Genomic DNA, 26330 nt, shown 5'->3' on the forward strand with positions numbered 1-26330 from the left:
GGCTAGAAGCTGCAGCAAACCACTGCCCTCGGGGAACAGAGCCGAGCGCGCCCCCGAGCCGCCGCCAGCGGGAGCTGCGAGCGCCGAAGCCATTCATGATTTTGGTGACGTTATTCCAGGAGTGGGCGAGGGGGGGCGGGGCCTCCCGGAGCCGAGCCCCGCCCCCGCCCCTATAAATACGGCTTCCTGGGCTCTTTGTGGGGCCGCGAGCTCGGTGGAGAGCCGAGAGCTCCGTCTGCTTTGCCGACGCTGCTGGCAGTGGGGCTGTCTCCGGGAGGCGGACCGGCGAACGCCCAGTGCCCACACTCAGCAGCCTGCCGCGCCTGTCTGCGCCCGTGACATCCTTACCCGAGACGCAGTGACCGTGTTTAAATCACAAGGGCGTGGGTCAGGCTCCCCTAGGACTTCATGTCTGTATATTTCCCCATTCACTGGTAAGTATCCTGCGCCCTCGGCGGGCATCCGTGTCGCGGCCGTGGCTGCGGGGCCCGGGCGCCTGCTCGTGCCTGCTCTGTGCGAGGGCAGCGGGTGGCGCGGGCGCCGGGCACTAACCCGCCGCCCAAGCCCGAGCAGGAGTCAACGTCAAGGTTGCAAAGGTGGGGGTGGGGAGGTGGCGCTGAGAGCATCCAGACAAAGGAAGTGAACTCGAAGCCCTCACTTAAGTGACGGCTGGGAGGGTGTGTGTATGGTCGTAGTGGGGTCGGGGGAGAACCAGGGGTCACGGCTGAACCCGGCTAATAAAAGCCCCTTTGCGGAGGGCTGCAGGAGGCGCGCGCCCTGCCTGGCGTGGGGGGCTCCTGCTCTCCCCGGGCCCCTCCCCTTTTCCTTTTTGTTTGCATGCAAGTCTTGGCGTCGAGGCCGGCGGCAGCGGGGCTGAGCTGGTGCAGCGGCGGCGTTTGCAGAGCTCCGAGGGGTGAGGGAAAACGCTCTCCCCACACGTAACCCGACTGAAGCCACAGGCAGCAGCACAGTCCTTCGCTGCACCCTCTCGATCCCTTTTCTCTCCATAGCCCCTAAACCCGAAGCGCCTTGATGGGGGCCCGGGTTGGGGAGGAGCCGCCCTCACCGGGCCCGCCGGGAAGGAGCCCGGGCCGGGTGTGGAGGTGGAGGTTTGCACCCGACCGGGGATCGGGGCTGGGAGGGATGCGCCCCGGACGCCCGCCTCGTTGAAGAGCGAGGCCCCCGGCCGCTGGGACTTGCGCACCGACTGCTGCTTCCTTCCTGCGCTGGGGAAGAGGAAGAGCTGTCGGGGGGCGAGCGCTGGCGGCCTGGAGCTCGCTCCCAGGTGCGGGCGCGGAGAGCCCGGCGCCGCAGGCTTCATATCCGCGCAGTCCTGCTCAGCTCAGAAACCGGAAAGTTCATGCTTCTTGCTTCAACTTTTCGGCCCCGCGCCACAGCCGGGAGTGAGGAGCGAACGCCCGGACACCAGGCTAAGAGCCTGGCGAGAGCCCGGTGGGCGCTCTTCTGGCCCATTATTTTGGGGGTGGGCAGTAGCCTCTCCATAACCCAGGGGGAAACTGACTTTGGAGTCCTGGCTCCTGACCTTAAACTTGCCCGGAAGCCTAGCATCTTCTTTTAGTCTCCCCTCCCCCAACCCAGCCTGTCTCTGTTTAGAAAGGAGACTGAACTCTCAAAACAAAGTAAAAATTTCCTTACCCCGGAGGCTTGCGTACCTCTCTCCTCTGAGCGCTCCTTCCCTCCCACCTCCAGGTACCATATGCGTGAGACTTGGAAGGCAACTGGAGGCTGTGTGCCCCTGGCCACTCAAAACTTGCCAAGATGGTGTTAATACTCATCAGGGTTATTGTCCCCTGAGAGATTAAGGTTTGGTATTATTTTACAGCTGATTAGCATTTCATAGTTTGCAATGCTTTTACCCCCCAGAGATTAGTCCTTTACCATAACTGTGAGATATGCATTATTAGCATCATGGTAACAGACTAACAGCGCATCTGCAGCTCAGAGAGGTTATATGACCTGTTCAAGATCACACAGCACTTGAGTGGCATAGCTTGGACCAGAACCTATTGCTTCTATTTCCAAATCCTGTGCCATTTCTACTCTATGTAGTAGATGTAAAATGAAGAACAGTTTGATACCCTTGTTTCCTTAGATACAGTCTTTCTAAGGCCTACCCTACATTTTTTTTTTTAACCATGTGTAAAGGCATGATGGTAAAAATATTGACTGCTGTGTAGGGAGTACACTGACTTTGGTATGTTCTATTTGGCATTACACATTCGGGACCCTGTACGTGCCCATGGCTTGTGTGAGGATAATGGAACACTTGTATCCTGCTTACAGAGTACAAAGCACTTTCACATGTCAGCCATTGGTGGGCCAGCTTGGCCCCTCTGGAAATTTCCTTTGCAGTCAGAGTCCGGGCATCCTTAAGGCTTTTAATCCAGGGGATGTTTTTCAAGCTGTGAGCTTGCAGCTGCTGTGGCTGGGGCTAGAGAAGGAGGTTGGATGGCAGATGTGAAGCTTTCAGAAAGCTGACCCCTTGGGGCTTTAAGTGGGACATTTTGCAAAAAGGAACACCAGAGACACAGAGAGAGATTTAGGAAGGCAGCATTATTGAACTTGGTTTCTCTGAGGTTGACCTGTTATCATTATGTAATAATAAGATTCAGTTCCCCTAGAGACGGGTTGAATTGGTTTTAATATAGATAGACGGCCTCAGCTACTTACTGTTGTTGTTTTTTTTTTTCTAGTTCTGTCACTTAAAAGAAAATCCAGAGTCGCTCTGTGCCAGTAGGGACTAGTACAGGAGAGGAGGGAAGAGGAGGTTTGCCAGAGCTGTTTTCAGACAATGGGCTTTGTTGGTGGAGGTTGAGAGTCCTGATGCTCTAGGCTTGTAAGGTGCTTCCTCGGGGCATGAGCTCGTTTTTTCGGCGAGTTCTGTTTTGAACACCTCTCATCCTGCTTCCAGGCAGTCCTCTAATTTAACAGCAAAAGGCACCGAGAGTAGGCATGTGAAAGTGCGTGTGTTTGTTGACTTTTGCTCTGGGTTTCTTGGCAGCCCTGACTATCTGAGATCGGCCGAGATGACTGAGGTGATGATGAACACCCCATCCATGGAGGAAATTGGCCTCAACCCCCGAAAGGATGGCCTTTCCTATCAGGTAAGTTCAGTACTGGCTTCCTTCTGGTTCCTTAGAGCCTAGTGTCTTTTGCTGGGGCTGGAGGCAGACTTGGTTCTGTACCCCAGTGCTATTTGTAAGAGCTATGCACCCTTGAGAAAGTCCGCTAATGCCAGTAAGCCTCGGTTTCTTCATCTGTAAAATGGGGCAACAATAGTCCTTACTTCACAGAATTGTGGTGAAGATTCAACATGATGAGATGACATGGATAAGGCATTCACAGTACCTAGGAGGCAGTAAGCGTTCAGGAAGCATGAGCTGATATTATTAATTAGTCATCCTGGCTGCTGTGGACTCTCCGCTTCATGGTGGCAAAGGGGGAAGTGGTAATGTGCAGTCAGTTCAGATCAGAACTTCCCTCCCCACCCAAGCCTTGGGCAGTAGCAACATTGCTGTGAGGGGCAGCTTATGGGGAAGGGTAGTCTGGTGGAGGCATTGCTGTGTCAAATGCTGCTTTCTTCTTCTAGTTGATGGTTGACCAACTGATTCCAACAGGGTTAATGTTCAAACTACTTAGAGTTGAAGAGACCTTTCCCAGAAGGGTAGCTCTCTCAGGGATGTTATTGCCAGGATCCAGCATATAGATTATGCTGTGTGGTGGATCCAGAATATATAAGGACGAAAAAAGTGGTCTAAGTAACACCTTCAGATTCTCAGCCCAGTGCTCTTTCTGGCCTGCCATTCGCTTTCCACTGCCCGCAGCTGGCTACAGAGACCTCCACATAGCGCCGAGGCAGTGAACTGTTTTCAGATTTCCAAGAAGAGTGCCTACGTTATTACCTTCAGGGGAGGAAAGAGTCTGTTCTTAAGGGAAGATCTCGGAGCTAGGGAAATTGTGTAGGATGGCTGGCCGGGGAAGATGAATGAAGTGTGATGGCTCATTCAGCAGATATTAACTGAATGTGGCTGTGGGCCATGCACTTTACAAATGTTACTCATTCACTCTTGACCATGGGCACTGAGATGGGAATTTTTGTTCTGTTTCACAGATGAGGAAACAGGCTCAGACTGAGTGGATGACTTGAGTCTCAAACTCCAAAACCTTGCTCTTCTGATGTATCATGTGTCTGTGCCTTGGGTTTGGCTCTTGGCTGGAATCTAGACTTGCTCTGCCTTAGAACCATTCCAGGGGCATTTGTTTTGTGAAGGAAGAGAAAATAGAAAGCTGGGTGGGTGTGATGGAGGGAGGGTGATCAAAGAGAGCTGAGATGAAAGCTAAGGTTGGGTAAGGTAATTTGGCAGCAAGAGTCACCTCAGACACACTTGGGAGGTTAGAGAAGGCCCCTTTGTTGTGTGTCAAAAAGGCCAAGCCCCTTTTGCTGGCTGGAAATAAGTATTCAGGTAGCCTGAGGGGGGGAAATACCCTTTCCTGGTTGGTTTTGTACCTTCCACCCTCAGAGTGGGTCTGAGAGAGACAATTGAAAGCCCCACAGCCTGTGGGAGGGTAGAAGTTTCCTGACCTACCAGCTGGGGTGTTTTTGGATACCAGTTTCCAAGCCACTGAATCAGACTGAATCTCTTTGTGGTTACAGGTGAGGTGTTTTTTGTTTTGTTTTGTTTTGTTTTTTGTTTTTTCAGTTCTGGGTTTTAGATTTCCATCACAAAACCTTTCCAGACACAGTCATTAGTATGTCTGTGTGCTTTTTGATATTCTCCTTTTGAACGTGTTCCCGGATAAAGGGCCAGGTCCTACAGGACAGTTTTCTTGACCTTCAGGTCATTCCACTGGATCTGAGGGTAAGAGCAGGTCATCACCCAAGAAGGGGCTGCAGTGCTGGGTGAAGGCAGCTGAATTGGGGTTGCCATGGCAGGAGGAAAATAAAATCGCCTCTGGGTTCCTAAGATAACGATGCTGCCTAAGAAAAGGGCCCTCAAATCTTCCTTTGTGATGCTAGACTTAGGGCCCAGTTTTCACAGCCTCTCAGGAAATCTGCCCTGCTACCTGAGTGGGGACTACTGCACAGTTCCAAAATATCTTACCTAGAACTTCAGAGCACTCTGTCACAAGATTTCAGAAAGGTCTTCTGGTTGCCTGGTGAAGAGAAAGGGGAGAGGTGGTTATCGTCAAGCAAGCAGTATTTATTGGACACTTGCTATATGTAACATGCTATGCTGGGCATTGTAGGAAGGGTCCAGGGCTCACGTGGGAAACTAGCATGTACATAACTGGCACACAGGCCACCTGGTGGAGCAATACGAAAGCTACGGTCTGTCCAGGGATGTGTGGCAATCTAAAGGCTTGGGAGAAGGAGGTCAGAATGGGGCTGAGCCTTGAAAGAGGCTTTGAGAGGACACTCCCATCTCTAATTTTGTTGCACCTTCAGATACCCCTTGGCTTGCCCCTGTTTCAGCCAGGCGCAGGGCTGTGCAGTGAATTGGTCTGCCAATTGTCATGAGACTGGTATTTTCTGGGCCCACTCAAAGCCAGTGCCATCCAATTAAACACATTCCCACCAGAGTTCTGGGGATTGGCTGGGGCTGCACTTGGCTGGAGCCTGTCCATTGTACATGCTCAGGCTAGGCTTGGCTCTGGGGGCAGGAGATCTTTGAACTCTGTTCTTGGCATTCCTCCTGAGGGTAATAATAGTACATGGCTTTTACTGCAACCTGCTTTTCCAAGGAACTAAAAGTGGGAAGGAGACATCAATCCCAACTTGGCAGTTGAAATAGAATCTCAGACTTGTGGTTTGACCTTGAAACAAGGTCATAAAATAAATAGGCACACTGGAATTTGTCAGTTGTTCCCCCACCTTCCAGACCTACCCAGAAGGAAGCTTTCCTGATTTCTCTGCCCCAGATGTGACCTGCTTCTTCTCCAGCACCTGTGGCATTTGTGCTTAAATGATGCTGCCGTGGTCCTGCCTGACCTTCTCCCTGCCCATGTGTCCTAGGGCAGGGGATGACTTATTCCCTCTTGGTCCCCATCAGCCATCGCCCCTCCTGCAGCCCTCCCCAACCCAAGGTGCCCGCTGGCCCTGGGCCTTCACAGAGCAGGTGCTGAATGGATGGTGGTGCTTTCAGTTAAATTGAGTCTCTTGGTTCTGAAGCTGCCCACCTTCACTTCTGCCTTAGAATTTTTAAAGGGCCTCCTCAGGGTCAGATAGATGTCTTTCTATCCCCTGAAAGATTCGGGTAAGCCCGTCTCTTGTGCTTAGGGAGTTAGCATGTATAAAAATCCACAGAGCCGGTGCCTTGTTTTGTCTTTAACATTTACTTGGAGAGTCAATTCAGTGTGTGCAGTGCACGTCTGCTCTCTCACTTGGCATGAATTATGACACCCCGCGGGGTGGGTGAGTGAATGGTTACTAGAAAGTCGAGGACATGTTGGGCGGGATGGGAGTGGCGGCCAGCTCACGGGGCTGAGTGGGAGGGTCTCCATGAGGACATTTCTGCCCCTGCTGGCTGCAGCTCGCTCCCCACCCTGCATCTGTCAGCCTCCGGTTCTCTGGCCCCTGGGACGGGAACGTCTGCGCCTAATGCCTTCTTCCTTTCCCTAATTCAGGGGAGCAGGTCAGTGGCTGCCTTGCAGCTCTAGGGACTCTAAGAATGTGGCATTTCGGAATGCCTCTCTGACTGGGTCTCCTTCCGTGCTAGGCCTGAGTTGGCCTGGAGAAGGGATCTGGGCATTTGCCTGTGGACACTGATGCTGCCACCGCCAAGGGCTGTGCATTCTGGCCTTGCTGCCTAGCTTCCCCCGGCACAGTTTGCTGAGGCTTTTGCAGTTCTGTCCCCCTTGCTAAGTTCTAGACAGAGATATGGCTCCCCAGTTTTCACTTAAGACTGTCCCATCTAAAGCAACTGGACCAAGATCTGATAACTTTTATCCTTCCCAAGGCCCTTTAAATTCCTCTCTGATCAGCATACATGTCCCTCCCTGGTCACCTTTTGTATTCCTCTTGCTGTTCTTGGACTCATACTCCTACCATTCAACGGCCACCTACCAGTCAGATGAGGGGAGCCAGGGAGGATGCGCTGTAAGCCAGAGGCGCTAATTCTACATGTACCACAGTGCCCCGTGTTCTGGGCCTTCCCTAAGAGCTTCCCCTGCATTTCCCAATAGGAGGGAGGGATATCCTGGCGTTTTATAGGATAGGGAGGAGGGACAGTGATGGGTGACTTTCTCGTGCCACAGCCCTGCCGTTTGCTTCTTGCAGTCTGAGCCTCGCTTTTAGCTCTGCATTAGGACGGGTCTAATGCACTGTGCTGGCTGAGAATAGCTGCTGCCCAGATAGGAACTCTCTGCTTCTTCCATCTCCAAGGCTCAACAGTAGACTCCTTTATCTCTCCCTCCTCACTCTTTATCAGAAGCAGCAACCTCTCTCTTAAAGAACAGTCTCAGTTGAACCTCTAAAGTCAGGTAGCAGTTCGGAAACACTTTCTCTTCACTCACCTCTCTGCTGAGCCTTTCTTTATGAGACCCCCGAGGCTGGCTCTCCTTGCTACCACCCGTGTAAATGCAGGTGTTGAAATCAGTGATGGGCTGGGGTTCCTGCGCGTGTCTCTGTTCCGCCTCCCTCAAGCCCCCGCTCACAAGGCCACTCCAGGCATAAGTCATCACCTCCCTTTGTCTCCTTCTCCTGGTGCCCTTGTCTCGTTGGATACTCCCAGCTGTGGTACCCCACATGTTCTCAAGAGTTTTGGAGGCCCAGCTGGGCAGGCGCACAGAAGTCCCATGGTCACCAGGAAAACATCTTTCACATCAGACTTAAAAAAGCCTCAGTTGGCCCTGAAGAGACATAAAGCTAAAATTCCAAAGCACTTGGCAGGAGATGTCCCCCCATGGACACGACATGCTCCTGGAATCCGAGTGAGTTTTCTTTTTCCTATATCCCTACCCCGTCCACCCTGCTCCCTGCTTGGTACAATTCATAAGAACATGAGGCAAACAGGCAGTCAGGGCCACAGGGTTCAGAGGCACAGGAGTTCATGTCTTTGGGTGGCGTTGGGCCTGCGTCTGAACGTGCTGCCTCTTTCTGAGTCAGTGCCCAGGTCACGTCAGTTTCAGGTCACGTCTACTTTGTATGAGGGATCCAGCACCTTCCTTCAGTGCCCAAGGCCTTGACACAAACATGGTGTTCAGCGTTTTGGAATGCCCCTGGGTGAGGGCCTGCAGAGGGCTGGAATTATTCCCGTGGGGTTCCTCCCCAGCATACACACTGTGGTCACAGCAGGGAGTCTGTAGCGCTGCCAGGGAGAGAACAAGCTTGCTTCACTTCCCTAGCCAACGTGACACACACTGGAGCCATACAACCTGGTCTTCTCTCAAAGGGCCTGTGTTAGGCCTGAGACCTCTCAAGCGGTGGTGTGTTCATCTCTCTCCAGACCCTGGGTCTGTGTCTTAGACGGCTCTTTGTTCCCACAATGCTGGGCACAGTGTCCTGCAAATAGTTGCTTAATGGATGCTGTATGATTGATTGGACCCTTCCTCTCTCCCTTTCCTGAACTGAGAATTATCCCTCCACCTTGGCTATCCCACGGTGTGGGTTTTTATAGAATCAGCATTTTCTCTATGGTGACCCAGTCTCCCAGGTCGGATAGAGAGGAGGATTGTACCATTAGGGAAATGGATGAGTTTGGGTGGTGAATCTTGTGACTGGAGCCAAGAGCTATTCCTGGGTGTCTACTGAATGTCCTGAAATGATCTCTCAGGCCCTAGTCCTGAAATAATCCTCGGAGGATGAAGACAGGCCCTCATTCACACGGGGCCCAGAGTTGCCGGGGCTTCGTCCCTTTTCAGTCTCATAGACCCTGCACCCCCCTCGGCTGTCTCTCGCCTCGCCACCTGCCCTTCCCTTGTCCCGGAGCCCAGCTCAGGAGGATTCTTGATCAGTCAATCAACTCCTGTGTCTGCTCCCCACTCCTTGACTGGGGGAGGGCCCCTCGTTGCACAGACCTATCTTAGAAAAAAATTAATATTTGCCAAAAGTTTCTCCAGCCTGTTTTGACCTCAAGGGAAGTTTGGGAGCTCCCTCAGTCCCCTCACTTCTAGAATTAATTGCCTTACACTGTCAGAAGCCCCTTTTAGGTAAACTGTAGAGAAGAGGCACCCAAGCATTTAGCTGAAGCGACATCGACTACTTGCAACTCGGCCAGTAATTGTACTGGAGCCAATGGGAAGGAAGGTTCCAGATCTCTCATCCAAAGGAGAACTGCCCTGAGCAAGGAGGGAAGTCACAAACCTCAGTTCAGGGGGGGTTTGTCTCTAGGTCTGACTTTCTCCTAACTTGAACCTGAAGGTGGTTCCCAGGCAGAATTAATTAGTATACCTTGAATTCATCTCCTGTCTTTACTTCATAGAGCTTGAAACACATGTCCACCCTGGATTTGAGAGCATCCTTGGTTTTCCCAAATTCCTAACCATTTTCTCTAGACACAGCCCTAGGTGTCAGTTCTAATTTATCCGCAGGTGAGCATTAACCCGAGGTGTGTAGGCAGCCCCAGGCTCAGCCGCTGATCCCCATGGGACAGAGCCTGAGATGCCTACAGAGGCTCACACACACACACACACACACTCACATGCACTTACATGAACTCACACACACGTGCGCACACACACACACGACCAAAAGGGCAGACAGCAGAATGTAAATAGCAGTTGTTTTAGATCAGAGTGCTGTAATTACAGGAAAATTTTCTTTTCCTTCACCTTTTTTGAGTAATTTCATATTTTCACTGGCAAACTATGTATTTTATTATTCTTATGCTTACTTTTCAAATTTTTAAAGTAACATAGGCCCATTATGGAATTTTTATTTTCTTCTTTAAACTTTTTTTCCAGTCACCATAATCTTACCATGCATAAATCGCAACTGTTAACATTTTAGCATCTTTTCCACGGAACTTATATTTTTATATGGCCAAGATCACACAGGGTTGTGTTCTGCTTTTTTACTTAATGGTATGTAAGTCATCAGCATCACATCATCACAACTTACCTTTTTTTTATAAATTAATTTATTCTATTTATTTTTATTTCTGGCTGCGTTGGGTCGTTGTTGCTGCGCACGGGCTTTCACTAGTTGTGGCGAGCGGGGGCCACTCTTCGTTGTGGTGTGCAGGCTTCTCATTGCGGTGGCTCTCTTGTTGTGGAGCACGGGCTCTAGGTGCGCAGGCTTCAGTAGTTGTGGCTCACGGGCTCAGTAGTTCTGGCTCGTGGGCTGTAGAGCACAGTCTCAGTAGTTGTGGCACACGGGCTTAGTTGCTCCGCGGCATGTAGGATCTTCCTGGACCAGGGCTCAAACCCGTGTCCCTTGCATTGGCAGATGGATTCTTAATCAATGCACCACCAGGGAAGCCCACAATTTATCTTAAAAATGCTTCAAAGCCAGCATTTTAATAACTGCACAATGTTATAAAGTTACAACATGATTTTTTCACCATTCTCCAATTGTTGAATTATTTTTAAATTGTATATATTTTTCCCTTATAAATAATGTGATAATTTATATATAATTTTATATATAAATCTTTGTCCATAGTTTATACTATTTCCTTAGAGTCTTAGGAATAGAATTTCTGAGTCAAAAGGTGTAAGAGAGCGTGTGTATGTGTGATAATTATAAAGGTGATATTAATTCCTTTTAGAAATTTAGGAAAATATAGAGAAGTACAAAGGAAATTTTAAATGCCCATATTCCTATCACTGAAATATTTTGGTATGTTTACTTCCAGTATTTTATATGCATTTTTATTAAAAAAATAAAATTGAGGTAAAACTGTATATGCCAGAGTGAATCTTTTTTCACTTCATATAATATTGTGACTATGTTCCTGTCATTTGGTTTTCTTTGTAAAATGGCATTTCATTTTGTTATGTACCACTTATTGCTGAATATTTAGGTTGTGGCATATTTTGTTCTTACAGAGAACACTGCCTTGAATATCATTTTACACAAATCTCTGCTCAGGTCTGATTTGTTTCCTCAGGATAAATTCCTGGAAGTAGAATTACTGAATCAAAGAGATTCAACATCATTAAGCCTCTTGATTATATATTACCTTAATAACAGAAGACAAATAAAAGAGTTTATCATAGTATAAGCTCCCAGCATTGAAAGTTCTAGCAAATAGAATCTCAGGGTTGTAAAATCTATACCAATGGGATGATGGAGGAGCTTTGTGGAGAGAGTCAGAAAGGTGTTTGGTTACTTTAAAGTGTTTGGGAGATGTTGTACATCTTCCCCTACTTTGTTAACTGCTTATTTTGAGCAGAGATGTTAACAGTTAATGATGTTTAGGCACCATTTAGCCAGCATTGCAAATTAGCCAGCGACATTCTTGTCCCATAGTGGGTATGTTGACATGCTCTGTGGATTACAAATGTATATGAGCTGGCGATTCCCCTACTTATCTCCTTTATTCTGTTAATGACATTGGAGCACCGTGTGACCTTAAGGAAGACCAGGGTAGTTGCCTTGGCTTGGATACCCACGAAGGCTGAACAGATAGCACGTTTAGTCCCCTGAACCATCTTGGTTTTCCTGGGGTTCCAGGTCTGGCTTATGGAATGGTCGTGGTTTAGAAATATTGCTTCCCAGGAATCAAGGATAAACTGGGCTCTTAGAAGTAGATCTGAACATAATGGAAGTCTTGGGCCAGTGTTCAAGGGCCTTCCACCCAACAGCACTGCAAGGCTCCAGGTTCTTTGCGACAAGTCAACAGCCTAGGCCAATGTTCCAGTAGAGCCCACATATGCCTGGTGGTTTACAAAGTTAATTTAGGTGCACAGACAAACTTTGAAAATGTTAGTGTATTTCATGGTTGTTACCTATGACAAGTAATACTACTTTTCCATTTATGTAGTGATAGAATTTTATTTTATTTTTTAATGTTTTAAAAAGTGAGTAAAGAAAAAATATAATTGAGCCATAGTGTGTATGTGGACGGGAAAGCATAACCATGGTGGTGCCTGACCTCCTGTGACTGGCGTCACCGTTGTTACCATGAAGGAATTTTCTTTCTTCGAGAGTTGAATCTGTCCTCTTGGACGGAAGCATTCTTAAAGATAAGCTAATACGAAATTATGATTTCTGTATTTCTTTGGTCATTTGCCCCCTTGGATATAGCAGTTAAAGTCATATCAGAAACGTTCTTGGCTGTTTTCCTTGGCACCCTAATATTGGAGGTTTTAATGCCAAATTACTTCTTAATCAGGTTCTATGTATACACCCCTTCATGTTTTAACAAGGTGTTAAAACCAGAGGACAGCTGCCCCTGAGTTTCACAGAAACTTTCAAGGGATAAGACAGCAGAGAGCATTTTGGAGAAATCAATTTCCACATCTTTGGCTTCCTTCTGTTGCTTTTCTAAAATTGCGTTTCCTGAAGACAGGCTTCACCAGTTTTCTTTTCCTACCTTTCCTATAAAGATTGCCCTCCACCCCCTTTGTAAGAGGACCTGCTTCTCACCTACGTGAATTTTTTAAGGTGCCTTCCCAGGGTATAGAAACCTTAGGAGAATCGAACAAATGGACCATTTAAAAATGTTACTATCTAAGAAGCTTCATAAATCCCACCTATCTATAAAAAAAACAGTGAAAAATTACCTTTGTGTTTAATAATTATTTGTGGTATGTTTATTGATTACTTATATACTAATAGCTGCAATAAGCCAATCCAGAATTTTATTTTTTTAACTAACAAGCCTTAGGGTCATGGGACATAAAAACATTAAAAGCCAATTTACAAATACATCTTTTTATTGCAGAGAAGTATGAAAAAAGCTAATGACTAAAAACTTTCAAGCATGAAAATACATTAATATAAAATTCTATGGAGCAGTAGAATGGAAATACATTTTCAAGTAGAGAAAGGAATAAGATTTGACTTACGAGCTTGTTTATGAGTTTTTAAAATAGGTGATGGTAGATATCAAATTGCTATGGTGTTTATAAGCCATTGAGTACTTATTTAAAAGAGTGGCATAAAAGTTTATTTTAAAATGGTAATATTTATAATATAGCAGAAGTTTTAGGTGTCGGTTTTAAAAGGTGTGAAAGGAGACAGTTTTTGAAAATTCTTTCAATTCTTTCAAAATTCTTTCAAGATTCTTTCAGTCTCCAAGTTTGGAGATCGTGGATATAGATATTTTCCTTGGGATCAAAACTGAGATACCGTAGCATCTCAGAGTGGGAGGGTACCTTTGAGACTGGGCCAGTCTCTATCAGATGTGGGAATGCACTCTACAGTAGCGTGGCATTGGGTCACTTACGTGTTCTTTGGACACTGCCAGTGATACGGAGCTCAGAACCTTTCAGCGCAGCGGGATTATGGAGTATGAATCTGGATAACTGGTTTCTAATCTTGGCTTTGCTACTGTCTATGTCATTTCAGGCGACTCCCAGCATCTCTTTGGGCCTTGCCTTCCCCATCTGTAATGGAGAGAGTTGATTCTATCATTTTTGTTAGAAGTTGTATAATGCAGTGAAATCCTCCATTCTGATCTTAGATAGGCCCCCTGGAGTTAAAAAAAATCTGCTCTCTCTTAGACTTCATGTCAGCCTTTTAAATATTTGAAGGCACCTCTTATGTTCCCCTCAAATCTTTTCCAGTTTTAAAACATATTATCCTTCAACCTTGACTTATGGAGTCGTCTTTGTGAAGGTATTTTTTCTCCAGCCCATTGGCTCTCAAATTTTTAAATCTCAGTCCCTTTTACTTTTTAAAAAATTATTTAGGACCCCCAGAGATATTTGTTTATGTGGGTTATATCTTTTGATATTAAAACAGTTTTAAATTTTTATTATTTATTAATTCCTTTAAAATGACAATAAAACCATTACATGTTAATATAAGTAATGATTTTTAATAAAAATAAATATATTTTCCAAAACAAAAAAAAAAGTTCAGCACAAAGAAAGGTTTCACATTTTTGCAAATCTGTTTGATGTCTGGCTTAATAGAAGACAGCTAGAGTCTCACATCTGCTTCTGCTTCCAATCTGTTGTGATTGGTGTTGGTTGAAGTACATGAAGAAAATCTGGCCTATGTAGATATGTACTTAGAAAAGGGAGAAATATTTTAGTAGCCTTTTCATATATTTTTCTTTGATATTTTGGCAAAACTCAGTAAGTGGTAGTTTCTTAAAGGTTAGTGGTAATGTAGAATCTGAAACCTTATCAATGAACTTTCTGTACTCTTACATTAAAATTCATTAGCTTATCTTGCACTTTGAACGAATCTTTTACCCATGCTTGTTTTCGTAACATGCTGTACTGATCATTTGGAAAATATAGGTTCGCTGAGTTATGCAGATCTTCCAAAGTTAACACATTTTGTTACATAATATCAAAAAAATCACATTAGTTAATATCTCCACTGGTCTCATCAGAAATTCTTCAAGTGATAGGAAACTGTCAAGATTATGGTGGCTGATACAAGTTTTCCAAAGTTCTAATTTTTGCTTGAGACCTCAGATTTTATCATTGGTAGCAAATACCATCAGTCATTTTTTGGAAATATCAGGCTCATTTTCTTTGAAATATCAGGCTCAGTTCTGCCAAACACCCAAGTCTGAATAACCATGGTTATTGGTCAGTCATTCTTTCAACGAAAAATGGTGTCCCATGGAAAAAGTGGCTACTTCAGCTCGCAACTCAATCCCATAAATGCTTTTCTGCGAGACAACCATTGTGCTCTGATGTGCACCAGAAGTGTTGTATGCCAGCTTTGCATTTCATCACAGAGTATATTAAAACAACATGTACTTAACAGTCAATGTTTAATAAAAATTAATCTTTACTGCTTTATCAAGGACACGAAGTTTTGTTTTTTTTTTTTCGGGCCTGTCACTGTTGTGGCCTCTCCTGTTGCGGAGCACAGGCTCCGGACGCGCAGGCCCAGCGGCCATGGCTCACGGGCCCAGCCGCTCCGCGGCATGTGGGATCTTCCCGGACCGGGGCACGAACCCGTGTCCCCTGCATCGGCAGGCGGACTCTCAACCACTGCGCCACCAGGGAAGCCCAGAGTGTTTTTGTTTTTGTTTTTAATTGCGCGTGGGAGGTGGTGAAGAATACAATGACCACCAGCACAGTTTGCTGCTGCCTCCATCATTAATTCTTGCTCAGGTGCCAGCAATTTCACCCACCGTTGCTTTTTATACCATTAGTGCAAGTATCAACACAGGAAAAATGGCAAATAACATCTTAGTATTACTAAGAAAATATTTTAACTCCATGGACACTCTGTCCCTGAAAGGAGCTCAGGAATTAAGCTTTGAGAACCACTGCTCTAGACTGAACAGAATGTGTCTGATCAGACGCCAGCTGGGCATCACCTCCCTGTTAAGCACAGATGGTGTAGATGGCCTCCAAGAGATTAGCAGACCTCTAGGAACATAGCCCTGTTCGCTTCAATGTTTTCACATCAATACTGCAGTTGCAATCAACTATAATCTCCAGGCCTCTTTTACTGGACCTACTATCAAGCAAGGTTTCCTGTTGGAGAGGGGAAGAAAAGTTTTTAACTTAAAGAAAGATGTAAACTAGCTGATGACCTCACTTTGGGAAAAGGTGAGTTGGAGGTGATGGATGTCATCCAAGTGGAGACTTTCACAGATGGTGTGAAAGGGCAGTGAAGCCATGGATTGGAGAATCATCAGCCTCAGATGGACAGTGGAAGCCAGGAAGCTGCCTGAGTCCAGAGAAAAGCCTAGGGTGACACCAAGTCCAGGGAGGGCACAGGGAAGGTGAGGTTAGACAGGTCAGGTGAACCTGAGCAGGGTCATGAGAATCAGGAGAGAGTGTAAGTCTTGAAGCAGGCTGGCCTGGTAGTGTGCTGCAGAGGTCGTGGTGACTGAAGCCCAAGCAGGGCCCTGGGGCTGGGCTGTAAGCAAATCCTCAGAGACCTGAGAGTGGTTTCCAACCAGCGATGGTTTTGGAAGCCATGTAATAGGGGAACCCCAGACAAGAAGAGAATGGGAGGCTATGGGACCAGGCTAAATAGTCAAGACTTTTGTCTCCAAAACAAAGAATGAGGGAATGGTTGGAAATGGCAGCCCTGTCAGTCTGGGCTTTCTGAGAGAGGGTGTGTGGCTGTGGGACACCTGGCTGGCACCAGCAGGAGAGAGAGAGAGAGAGAGAGGCCATCCCCCAAGGCCCAGAGATGACTGGGAAGCATGTCTTCTTTTCAAAGGGCAATAATGAGGTAGTCAGGGGGGATATTTGGATGGGGGTATTTGAAATCATTCTATGCCAGATAGCCGCAGTGTTTTCTTACCACCCTGGAGAACTTTGAGAGATGTTCTGTAACATTACAAAAGCCCCATCAGCTCGCTGGGCCCGAAATATCTGCAGCAATTAGTGCTAATTAATTGGAATTTGGAACTCCTGACTTGCAGGATGGGTGTGTGTTGGAGAGATGTTTATGAAAGATGGTGTTTATCCAGAGGATTTCCTTTTCTTTTAAGTTTCAAGGCTGGAGGCTTAAGCATCTTTAATCCAAAGGAAGGAGATCCAACAGTTGTTATAAAGCCCCAAATCTCTGCTCAAGTCTCCTGTAGGATTAGAGACACCAGAGGAGTGTAGGAGAGGGTGAGGTGGATAGTCTATAACCCCAGTCCAGGGGAGATTTGCGTGACGTGAGTCTCAAGGATGGAGAATGAGGTCATTAGCATCCGAGTGCAGATGGGAGAATGTTCTTCCCCATCCCCTGAATCTAGGCAGTAGCCACTGTGCCCCTTTGCTATAATTCTTTCTGTTCTTGCGAGCCACATTTCACTTTGAAAAGTCAATAAAATGCAAATAATGATGATGATGATAAAATAGCAGGAGGCAAGGATTTCAAAGAACGTATTTCTTGCCTTCACGTACTGTTAGGGGACAAAAAGCAGGGTGTACTTTTCTTTTGAATTAGCTGCCCCTCATTCACTCAGCCTTTGTCAGAGCAGGATGCTGGTAGAGATCTGCCCATTGTTATAAACCAGCCCTTCCTAGGAACGAATAAACACACAAGGCCAATCCATTGTTATTCTCCAGGAAAAATAAGAAACCCAGACGGCAGGCCCCTAGAGTAGGCCGGGGGAAGGAGAGGAGGATGCGTAATGGGGAGACTTACGCTGCAGGGGCTTCCACTGAAAGGCCAGGATCTGGACAAGGCAGTGGCTTCCATTCCAGCTGGCCTAACCCATGCCCTGGGAAAAGAGAGGTACTGTAGGAGAAGTGATGAACCATTTGTCCAAAGAACCTGGCCTAGACTTTGTGAGCACAAGCCCAGGAGTGCTGCTGATTTCCTCCGGTCCCAAGCCACAGCTACAGACGTTCCGGTGCCTTACTGTAAATGCTCCCTGGGGACCCCAGCTTTACCTAATAAGAACCATCATTAGGAATTTAAAGTTTATAGAACATACAGACATACCTGTATTTAATTCTCTCCAAAGCCCTATAAGATGGGAATTAGTAGTAATCCCAATTTATAAATGAGGAAAAGAGGGCAATGGGCCTCCAGATCTTTGAGCCTGTTGGGTTCCATGCTGGCACTCAACCTGAAGCATCATGTAATCCTTTCAGCAATACTGTAGAGTGGAAATTCCTTCCTCATTTTACTCACGAGGCAGCTGAGGCTCAGAGAAGTTAAAACGACTTGACCCCAGTCATAGAGATAATAAGGCATGGGGACAAGAGAAAAGCCAGATCTTTCAGACTCCTGGTCTACCGGTGGGAGTGGTGATTTTCCATCACAGGTTTGAGGTTCATTTCTACCCCCTCCTCTGGAACCAGAGAGGGGAGAGACACACTGTGTGGTTTTGGTTGCTGAAGCAGATTCCTCTTGGGGCCTTGGAGAGCCACGTGGTTATTCATCACAGGCCCTCTGCCCCACCTGGCCTCTCCCCCCCAACCCCAGCACGCCCTTTCCTCTGTTCCACCCCAGCAAAGACGAGCAGGATGGCCAAGCTCCCTGGGTCTCAGCTTGCAGAACTGGTAATTAGCCCTTTGTATCTAGTTAACCACCTTTCATCTCCTCTACCTGCTGGTGTCCGCTTTCCCTATTAGCATCTCTCAGCTCTTTGCCGAGCCCTCCACCTTCTTTGTGGCCAGCTCGGGTTGTTTGTCGGGGTGATGGCTGAGGGACGCATGCACACAGGGGAGGGCTGCTCCAACCAGAGTCGCTCACATTTTCCATCCTAGGTGCCAGGCATCTCTCTCCTCTCCCACCCCAGAGGCAGCCAGGTTTAGGTCACCTGGCTTAGAGGCAGACAGTCGATAGCTAGGCCCCCAAATTTCGGGCCTTTGGAGCCCTGGTATTACCTTTCAGTTCCCCTCCATGGGTGAAATGGGAGCCGACTGACCGGTGACTTTTATACTTTCAACAAAAGCCTGCTGACTAATTCCTCATCTACAGGAGCTCACCTTCAACCCCAGACTTCTCTGCTCTCAGGCCTCCCATGTCGGTCTATTAGCCAAACATCCTGAGCTTTCCTGGACGGTCCTGCTTTCACTGTCCTCATATTTATCTATTTATTTGTGTAGCTATTTCAATTTATATTAACTTTACATATTTCATATAAATTTATATTAATAAAAATGAAAGGGAATTAAAAATTTTAGCCTCAAGTGCTTAAGAGACAGTGACAGTGGCTGGTGTTTACTATTGGACAGTGCAGATAGAAAATATTTCCATTATTGTGGAAAGTTCTGTTGGACAGCTCTGATCTACAGGCAGAAATTCCGGTATATTGGCATCCAAACTACATCTCACAGACCATTTCTTCGCAGAAGGTCCTAAAGCTCCTTTGACCTTTTTTTTTTAAATTTATTTTATTTATTTAGTTTTGGCTACGTTGGGTCTTCCTTGCTCCGTGTGGGCTTTCTTTAGTTGCGGCAAGTGGGGGCTACTCTTTGTTGCAGTACGTGGGCTTCTCATTGCGGTGGCTTCTCTTGTTGCGGAGCACAGGCTCTAGGCATGCGGACTTCAGTAGCTATGGCACATGGGCTCAGTAGTTGTGGCTCGCGAGCTCTAGAGCACAGGCTCAGTAGTTGTGGCACACGGGCTTAATTGCTCCACAGCTTGTGGGATCTTCCCGGACCAGGGTTAGAACCCGTATCCCCTGCATTGGCAGGCAGATTCTTAAAACCACTGTGCCACCAGGGAAGCCCCTCCTTTGACCTTTTGAATGAACTCATTTGAGTTCCCAAAATGTCACATCCTGTTGGGATTGGAGGCCACCTGGCAAAGGATGCCTTTGAAGAAGTGTCCCCTATAAAATTGACCATTACCAAGTTTGAATGCCTGCTGTTCCCCACAGTGGGACATGCGGGACCCGGGATGTTCTTGGTGCATGTGATCTCCAAGATGTCATTTGCAAAGGAGGGAACTTGGTGTCTATTAGTTTCATCCAAGCCATCAGCCCTGGCAGCCGAGTGTAACAGCTGGATGTGGAGTCCAGTGTTGGTGGACAGAGGACGGGGCAGGGCTGAGAGAATCACAGCTGGGATGGGTGCTTTGTGATCTGTCCTGCCCTGGAGGGTGAGGGTGGGAAATGCTTCTCAGAGCCTCCCCATCTTCCTTTCTGGACACCTTAGAGAGGAGCCTTTTGCTTCAGAGAGAAACGAAAAGGATTTTTTCCCCCTTCTCCAGTCCAAGGAGAAGGGGCGCTTTGGGGTAAGAGGTTTAACCAGAAGCAGTTTCTTTTTGGAACAGGGGCGGTGCTTTATTCCTGGCCAGTTCCTGCAGGCAAACAGCATTCTGGGCTGGCCTGCTGCCCCAACTCTACCTGTCATGTGCTTGGCGAGTCTGACTTGAGTCCTTTTTTCCACTGCCTTCCCCACCCCGTCAAACTGCCGTTGCAACCTCTCATTTTTCTGCTGCCTAGATGATTAAAAAGCATGACTTAGTGGAAAAATCTTGACCTCCTTGGGGTCAGCCTCTTAGGCAGCTGTCAGAGATAAGATTGTACTGGCAAAATACTCAGCTTTGCTTTGCAAGGCTTTCTGTCTGGATGTGAGGAAATGAGAAGCTGTTTGGTTCTGGGTGCGTTTTGTTTGTCTTTGGAGAGAGCTACAATTTTCAGAGGCATAAATTGGTATCATCTGATAATACAGTATAATCTCTGATGGGAGGGTTAGAGTATTATAGTGATTTTTTTAAATGTAATTAACAGGCTTTGTAAAAGAAAAAAAAGGTTTTTTTTCCATGGCGCCTGCTTTGAGCAATTCAGGGAGCAAAGTTCTCTGGCAAGTAAGCAGTATCAGAAGTTCAATGCTCAGACTTCCCCCAAGGACTTAAAAGACTTAATTGTGTGGCTCCTGGTATGAAAGGCATTGTTTGGAGTTATTTTAATTACTGTGTTAGTATTGCTGCCTCTTGCTTGGAGTTTGAAACTGCTGTTGGAGACTGCTCTCGCAGTCCTGTTGAAACTGCTCCAAAGAGGACATTCCAATTTGACTTTAGCTTATGTCTTCAAAGCATTTTATCATCTCTGTATTTGCCCAGGATTTGCACCCACCTAGTGAGACCAGAAGGCCACTTCACTTCTTAAAAAGAGAAACTGAGGTCCGGGCGTTTCAGAGGTCTTGGTTAGGGTTGTACAAGTGATGTCAAGGTTGATGTGGCTTGACACTATGTGTTGTCAAATGAGCGCCTCATTTGAAGTCCTGTGGGTCTGAGTTTGGGTCCCCGTTCAGCCGCTTCCTAGCTCTGTGGCCTTGAGTAAGTCACTTGCCCTCTCTGTGCTTCAGTTTCCTCATCTATAAATAGTGATCACACCACTGCATACTTCAGAGGATTATTGTGAAGATTGAGATTCTGCTCAGCAAATGTGCCTGGCGTATCTTCCATCATCAGCAGCATCCTTATTTTAACACTTTTCCCCCTACTTTTAGTTAAAGACGCGTTTCCAGCTTAGAACAAAATCATATGCTCTCCACCCTTGTCGTCCTCTTCCTCCTTCTGCTGGCCTTGCCGCTGCCTGTCTCTCTGGCTCTTCCTCAGCGGGGGCGATCCTAGTTAGGAGCCGGGCGCCACCTCTCTCAGCCAGGGGGTCACAGCGCAGGCCCAGCCCTGGGCTCGAGGTCAGAGGGTAGAGGCAGGGGCCCAGGGCTGTCTTGGGCCAGGTGTCCATCCCCTCTTGATATTTCGCAGTTCTGTCCTTGAAGATTTAGAACAACTGTTTGGACTGGGCAGCTCATCTTCTGGACCTATAGCTGCCCAGATGGTCATCCTGGGGCCTGAACTGCCAAATGGGCCATTAAAGCCTAGGGTCTTGGGCTTCCCTGGTGGCACAGTGGTTGAGAAGCTGCCTGCTAATGCAGGGGACACGGGTTCGAGCCCTGGTCTGGGAGGATCCCACATGCCGTGGAGCAACTGGGCCCGTGAGCCACAACTACTGAGCCTGTGCGTCTGGAGCCCGTGCTCCGCAACAAGAGAGGCCGCGACAGTGAGAGGCCCGCGCAACCGTGATGAAGAGTGGCCCCCACTTGCCACAACTAGAGAAAGCCCTCACACAGAAACGAAGACCCGGCACAGCCAAAAATAAATAAATTAATTAATAAACTCCTATCCCCAACATCTTAAAAAAAAAAAAAAGCCTAGGGTCTTGCCCACCCTCCCTGGTCAGTTTTCTGTGAAGTGGGCATGTTGACCCAGTGGCGTCCATTCATTGTTCAAAAGGCACAGGTGTTGAAGACAGGAGATCTAGGTTTGAATCCTGGCTCTTCCTTGTGACCCTCAGAGCCCCAGGGTCTCTCTGCTCCTGGGCAGCGGCGGGGGGTGGGGGGGAGGCCTACAGGAGGGATCTGAAGCTTTGTAAACTGTAGCATACTTTGCACTCATGGGGTTCCCCTCACTCATGGCCAAGGCTTGTGCTCGGAAGGGCACCTGTGTCCTTACCCACAGCAGGGGGCTCCGGCTCCCCAGAAGAGAAGTGAGGAGGGGCCCAAGTAAGCCACTTGACCTTTTCCCTGCTCGGCATGTGGGTCTGTGCGCAGAGCCCAGTCCAAGGGCTGACCTGCAGGGCTGGCTGCATCAGGAAGAGAAAGCCCGCAGGGGGGGCGTCATCTTTCCTCGTGCCTCCCTTCACCCCACTAGCCGAGCCCCTCCCTGCCTTGTTTTCCTCCTGGCCACCATTACGATACTGTTTATAAGCCTCGTTAAGTCTTTAATGATGCCTGGTTGTGCAGCTGGCTTAAGACTTAATCCCCCAGCAATAGGGCTTTATTGGATAAATGGTTAATAATCACTCGTCTGCAGGGATTGGGGAGGTTGTGTTGAGGCCCCTGATTCCCGGAAGCCCCACGTGGCCCCTGACATGGTCAGGGACTTGATGGGGACAGCACTGCATGGGGCTAGGTGCAGTAAGATTGGGTACCCTCATAACACCCCAGAAGTTGGGAAGGCCTGAGTTTCTAGGAGAGCACTTCTACTACCTCCAAGGAACAGAGCCAGGCACAGGGAACCCCCGGGATCTCTTCAAATGTGTGTCTCCACCCCCTCCAGGGTCTGCTTTCCTTTCTTTTGCCATTAACAAGCTGTGTGACCCTGAGCAAGTCTCCTGACCCCTCTGGGCCTCAGTTTCCTTATCTATCAAATGGAGAGGTTGGAAGAGATGGCCTTGCAGGTACCGTGTGATTCTGTGAGCCCCAGCGTCCCAGACAGTCTCCTCTCTCTGGCTCTCTGGCGTGTCCCCGAGGGCTGTGTGTGGCAGGAGACCCATTGGATTAAGTACTTAAGCTGCTGGGAGAATTGGGTCAGCTGTAGTCACAGGGCAGTGTGCGCAGAGGGAATCCGCAGAGCATGGATTTTATAGCCTGGTTTGGGGTTTCTCCCAGCTCTGGTCAGGACACACAGTAGGCATCAGAAAAAGGAACCTCGCTGACAGGACTCTGGAAAGACAAGTAGACTCTTTCAGGTGTAGAGCCGTCAAGGAGCCAGGTGTTGTTTACAGGTGAAAAAAGAGCCTGGGATTATGTTCCCATGTGCCTGTGTCTGGGGCCATGCCTTCAACCCTGATTTGACTTTGACTTTACAGCTACAGCGAGATCAGAACCCGTCTCCTTGAGGGGCATGTGGTATTGGCCACGGACTTGGGAGTCAAACAGACCTGAGTTTGATCCCATTCTACCACTGCTCGTTTCCAGGCTGAATGATTTGGGCAACCTCCTTCTCCAGGAATCTCCTGGGATTCTTTCAGGTGGCGTGAGCAGCACCTATGCTTCTGCCTGACTGTGTTGGGTCCAAATTATATATGTAAAGTGCCTGGTAGGTGCCAATAATTATCCTGGGAGGAACTTAATGTTATGGCACCTTTTGTATGCATTGTACTTCTAGAGTAAAATGCTTGCTGCAAATGGAGATGTGACTCACTGTGGACATGATTTTGAGTTCTTTTATCTGAAAACAAGACCAAAAAGTACAAACACAAATTTGGCACTGCCATGAAAACTTTCAGCTTCAGAATTAGTCTGGGTTTCCTTTGTTGCCCCAGAGTTTGTTCCCTGGCACCTGCCTGATGCTCTGCAGTATCCCACCTGCTGCTCCCCGGTATCCCAAGGGTGTAGCACGGTCTCTGGTGTATAGCGGGGGCTTGGTCCTGCACGTGTACCTGACGGGGTTCTCCGCTTTTATTTCAGATCTTCCCTGACCCGTCAGACTTCGACCGCTGCTGCAAACTGAAGGACCGTCTGCCCTCCATCGTGGTGGAGCCCACAGAGGGGGAGGTAGAGAGCGGGGAGCTCCGGTGGCCCCCCGAGGAGTTCTTGGTCCAGGAGGATGAGCAGGACAACTGTGAAGAGACACCGAACGAAGACAAGGAACAGTAGAGTCCACGCCGGCTCCCACAGGGTCGCACCAGACAGCATCTGTACCTGAACTGTGTTCTTTCCCACTACCATGGAAGGAGAGCATGAGCCACAATAGTTCTGAAAAAGTCAGATGATGGCTTCCGTTTTGCACCTGCAAATCACTGAGTTGGTTTTCTTTTCTTTTCTTTTCCTTTTTTGAGATGTCGGGCAGCGGAGCCCTCTGAGACAACATGCCAGACCTTTGAGAAAGGAAGCTGCTTAGAGCAGGGGTTGGGGGGTGCGGGGAGGCGGGTGTCTTGGAGATCTTTATCTGAACTCAAGCAGGCTGGGGGCAGCTGTGGGATTCCAGTGGGCTCTGGGGGTGGGCTGGGATGGGGGGATGTGCAAAGCTAGCAAGGAACGTCTGGGGCAAGAAAACAAACAGGAGATGAAAGAGAAAATACACATTTTAAAGAAAACATTGAGCAGAGAAGTTGCAGCCAGGAAGTACCTACCCAGCAAGCATTCGCTCTGGCTGCTGGGACATCAGACAACAAAGTCTTCATCTCTCTCTAGTTTTGCCCACTGCCAGCCTTTGTTTTTGTTTCAGGTGTGTTGGTCTGTAATGGGGAGGCAGGCAGAGGAGAGCAGTGGAGGCTGGCTACCTGCAAACCAGCTGGAGGTGATGCCGATGCCAGGAACACCTCCCGTTTCCTTCTCCAGACCCTCTCCTTAGGCCCTAGCAGGTGCACGTGCTCCTGTAATCTGGAGGTTTTTAAAGAGGCTGCAATGTTGAGTGCTCCCCTGATTTATCCTTTTTGCCTCCCAGCCCTTCTGGAAGTAGCGAGAGCCCTTCCCACCCTTGCTGGAGGGCCTATGTAGATGCTTGGACACCAAGGTCCATCCCCACCTGCTCCCCCCAGACTTGCTCTCCCTTTGGGCAGAGGCACAGAGTGGTGGGCTCCCCCAGGCTGGCCCTTCCTCCTCCTCATCTCCACCCTCCCAGCCCTGGCACAGCAGTCAGGCTGGGTGGCTGCCAGCCCTGCCGCAGATTCCAGCCAGCCTGGCCAGCCACAGCACCCATTCCCATGTGGGGTCTTGGCCTCTTTTTCCGGTGGGAGCTGGGTGGCGAATGGAGGAGGCTTTTTCTGTTTCTTGTGGGGGAAGTGAGCTTTAACGCAGGTCCTGAGAGCTGGCAGAGCCTGGGAGTTATTGGATGGCAGTGACAGGCTCTCATGCAGCAGCCTGGGGATTGAATTTGAAACTAAAGGGTGTCATGAGATCTTGGGCTTCTTCCACGGTGTTCCTGGATGCAGGGGGGAGGATGAGGGAGCATCATCCCTCCTCACCTCCCACCTGACCCCTGCAAGGGCAAGTTGCAAGAGAAGGCTAGCTTGGACTTAGAGCTTCTCGTCATAGTTAACCATCTGGAACTGCAAAGATTGCAGGACGAGCCCTTCAGACCATCTCTATCTCAGAGCAGGACAGTGCAGCCAAGAGGTGCGCTCAGGACCCTCCCTGGGGCTGAACTCGGCCAACGGAGGCACCCACCATGTCCCCTCAGGGCTCCAGTCAGTCCAGCCTGATCCCAGCGGGGACATGCGTGTAGAGTTGTACTTAATACCTCAAGGTTAGTGTGGCTCTGGAGAACGCTGGTGCAGGAGGACCAGCGTGTGCTGTTGTCGCATCAGCAGGACTTGGTCCTGGGAAGCCAACGCTCACCCCCTCACCCCTCTGCCCCCAACCTCTGTGTTGTCTGCTTGTGTTGCACACACCGATGGCAATAACTTCCTCCAGCTCCTTGAGCAAGTGGGAGAGGCCTGCAGCCTGCCCTGCGAGGGGGCTTCTCGCTCTCCCTCTTCTTCTGTTTTGGCTGCAGGGAGCCTTTCCCAGTTACCCTCACACCCCGCAGCTGCAGTTCTCATCCCGTGCCTCCCTGTGTGGATGGGGTCTTGCCTTTGAAAATCCCACGTTTCTGTGTCCCCCTCTCACCTGCTCCCCTGTATCATCTGTCCTGGTCTTGCCGTCTGATGGGAACGTGCTTGTAAACTGCATAACAAATCTACTTTGTGTATATGTGTGTTTATGGGGGTGGTTTATTATTTTTGCCGGTCGCTAGACCCCTTTGTACGGTCACGTGGAGTCTGAGCAGGCCAGGGGCTGACAGCTTGTCAGGACCCTCAGCGGCGAGCCCCTTGGGGCGACCCAGCTGCTCTTGGACAAGTGGCTGAGCTCCTGTCTGGCCTCCTCTTTTTTTTTTAAAGTAACTTGTGTGTATTTCTAACTGATGCTATTGAAACAAAACAAAACAAAACAAAAAACCCCCTAGTATTTCAGTAAAAATGCCTGTTGTAAGATGAACCTCCTGTAACTTCTATCTGTTCTTTTTTGAGGCTCAGGGAGAAACTAGCATTTTTTTTTCCAAACTACTTTTTGTCACTGTGACAGTTGTAAATAAAGTTTGAAAATGCTTTCCA

General features: G+C 48.3%; 1 protein-coding gene across 1 annotated transcript; it reads left to right on the top strand.

Annotated features, from left to right (window-relative positions):
* Positions 1-188: 188 nt before the first annotated feature.
* LBH (LBH regulator of WNT signaling pathway) lies at positions 189-26330 on the top strand. The gene is made up of 3 exons (XM_082642806.1): positions 189-434; positions 3023-3125; positions 23704-26330. The coding sequence occupies exons 1-3, from the start codon at positions 409-411 to the stop codon at positions 23890-23892; spliced, it is 318 nt and encodes a 105-aa protein (XP_082498932.1). The 5' UTR covers positions 189-408; the 3' UTR covers positions 23893-26330.

Source organism: Mesoplodon mirus (assembly GCF_964341445.2).
Source record: "Mesoplodon mirus genome assembly, chromosome: 14".
NCBI lineage: Eukaryota > Metazoa > Chordata > Mammalia > Artiodactyla > Ziphiidae > Mesoplodon > Mesoplodon mirus.

What these genes read in the sequence shown, in the direction of transcription:
- LBH (XM_082642806.1), top strand. Translation starts at nt 409, where the DNA reads ATGTCTGTATATTTCCCCATTCACTG. An exon ending in GTATATTTCCCCATTCACTG is followed by an intron (nt 435 to 3,022) that starts GTAAGTATCCTG and finishes GTTTCTTGGCAG; the next exon opens with CCCTGACTATCTGAGATCGG. An exon ending in AGGATGGCCTTTCCTATCAG is followed by an intron (nt 3,126 to 23,703) that starts GTAAGTTCAGTA and finishes CTTTTATTTCAG; the next exon opens with ATCTTCCCTGACCCGTCAGA.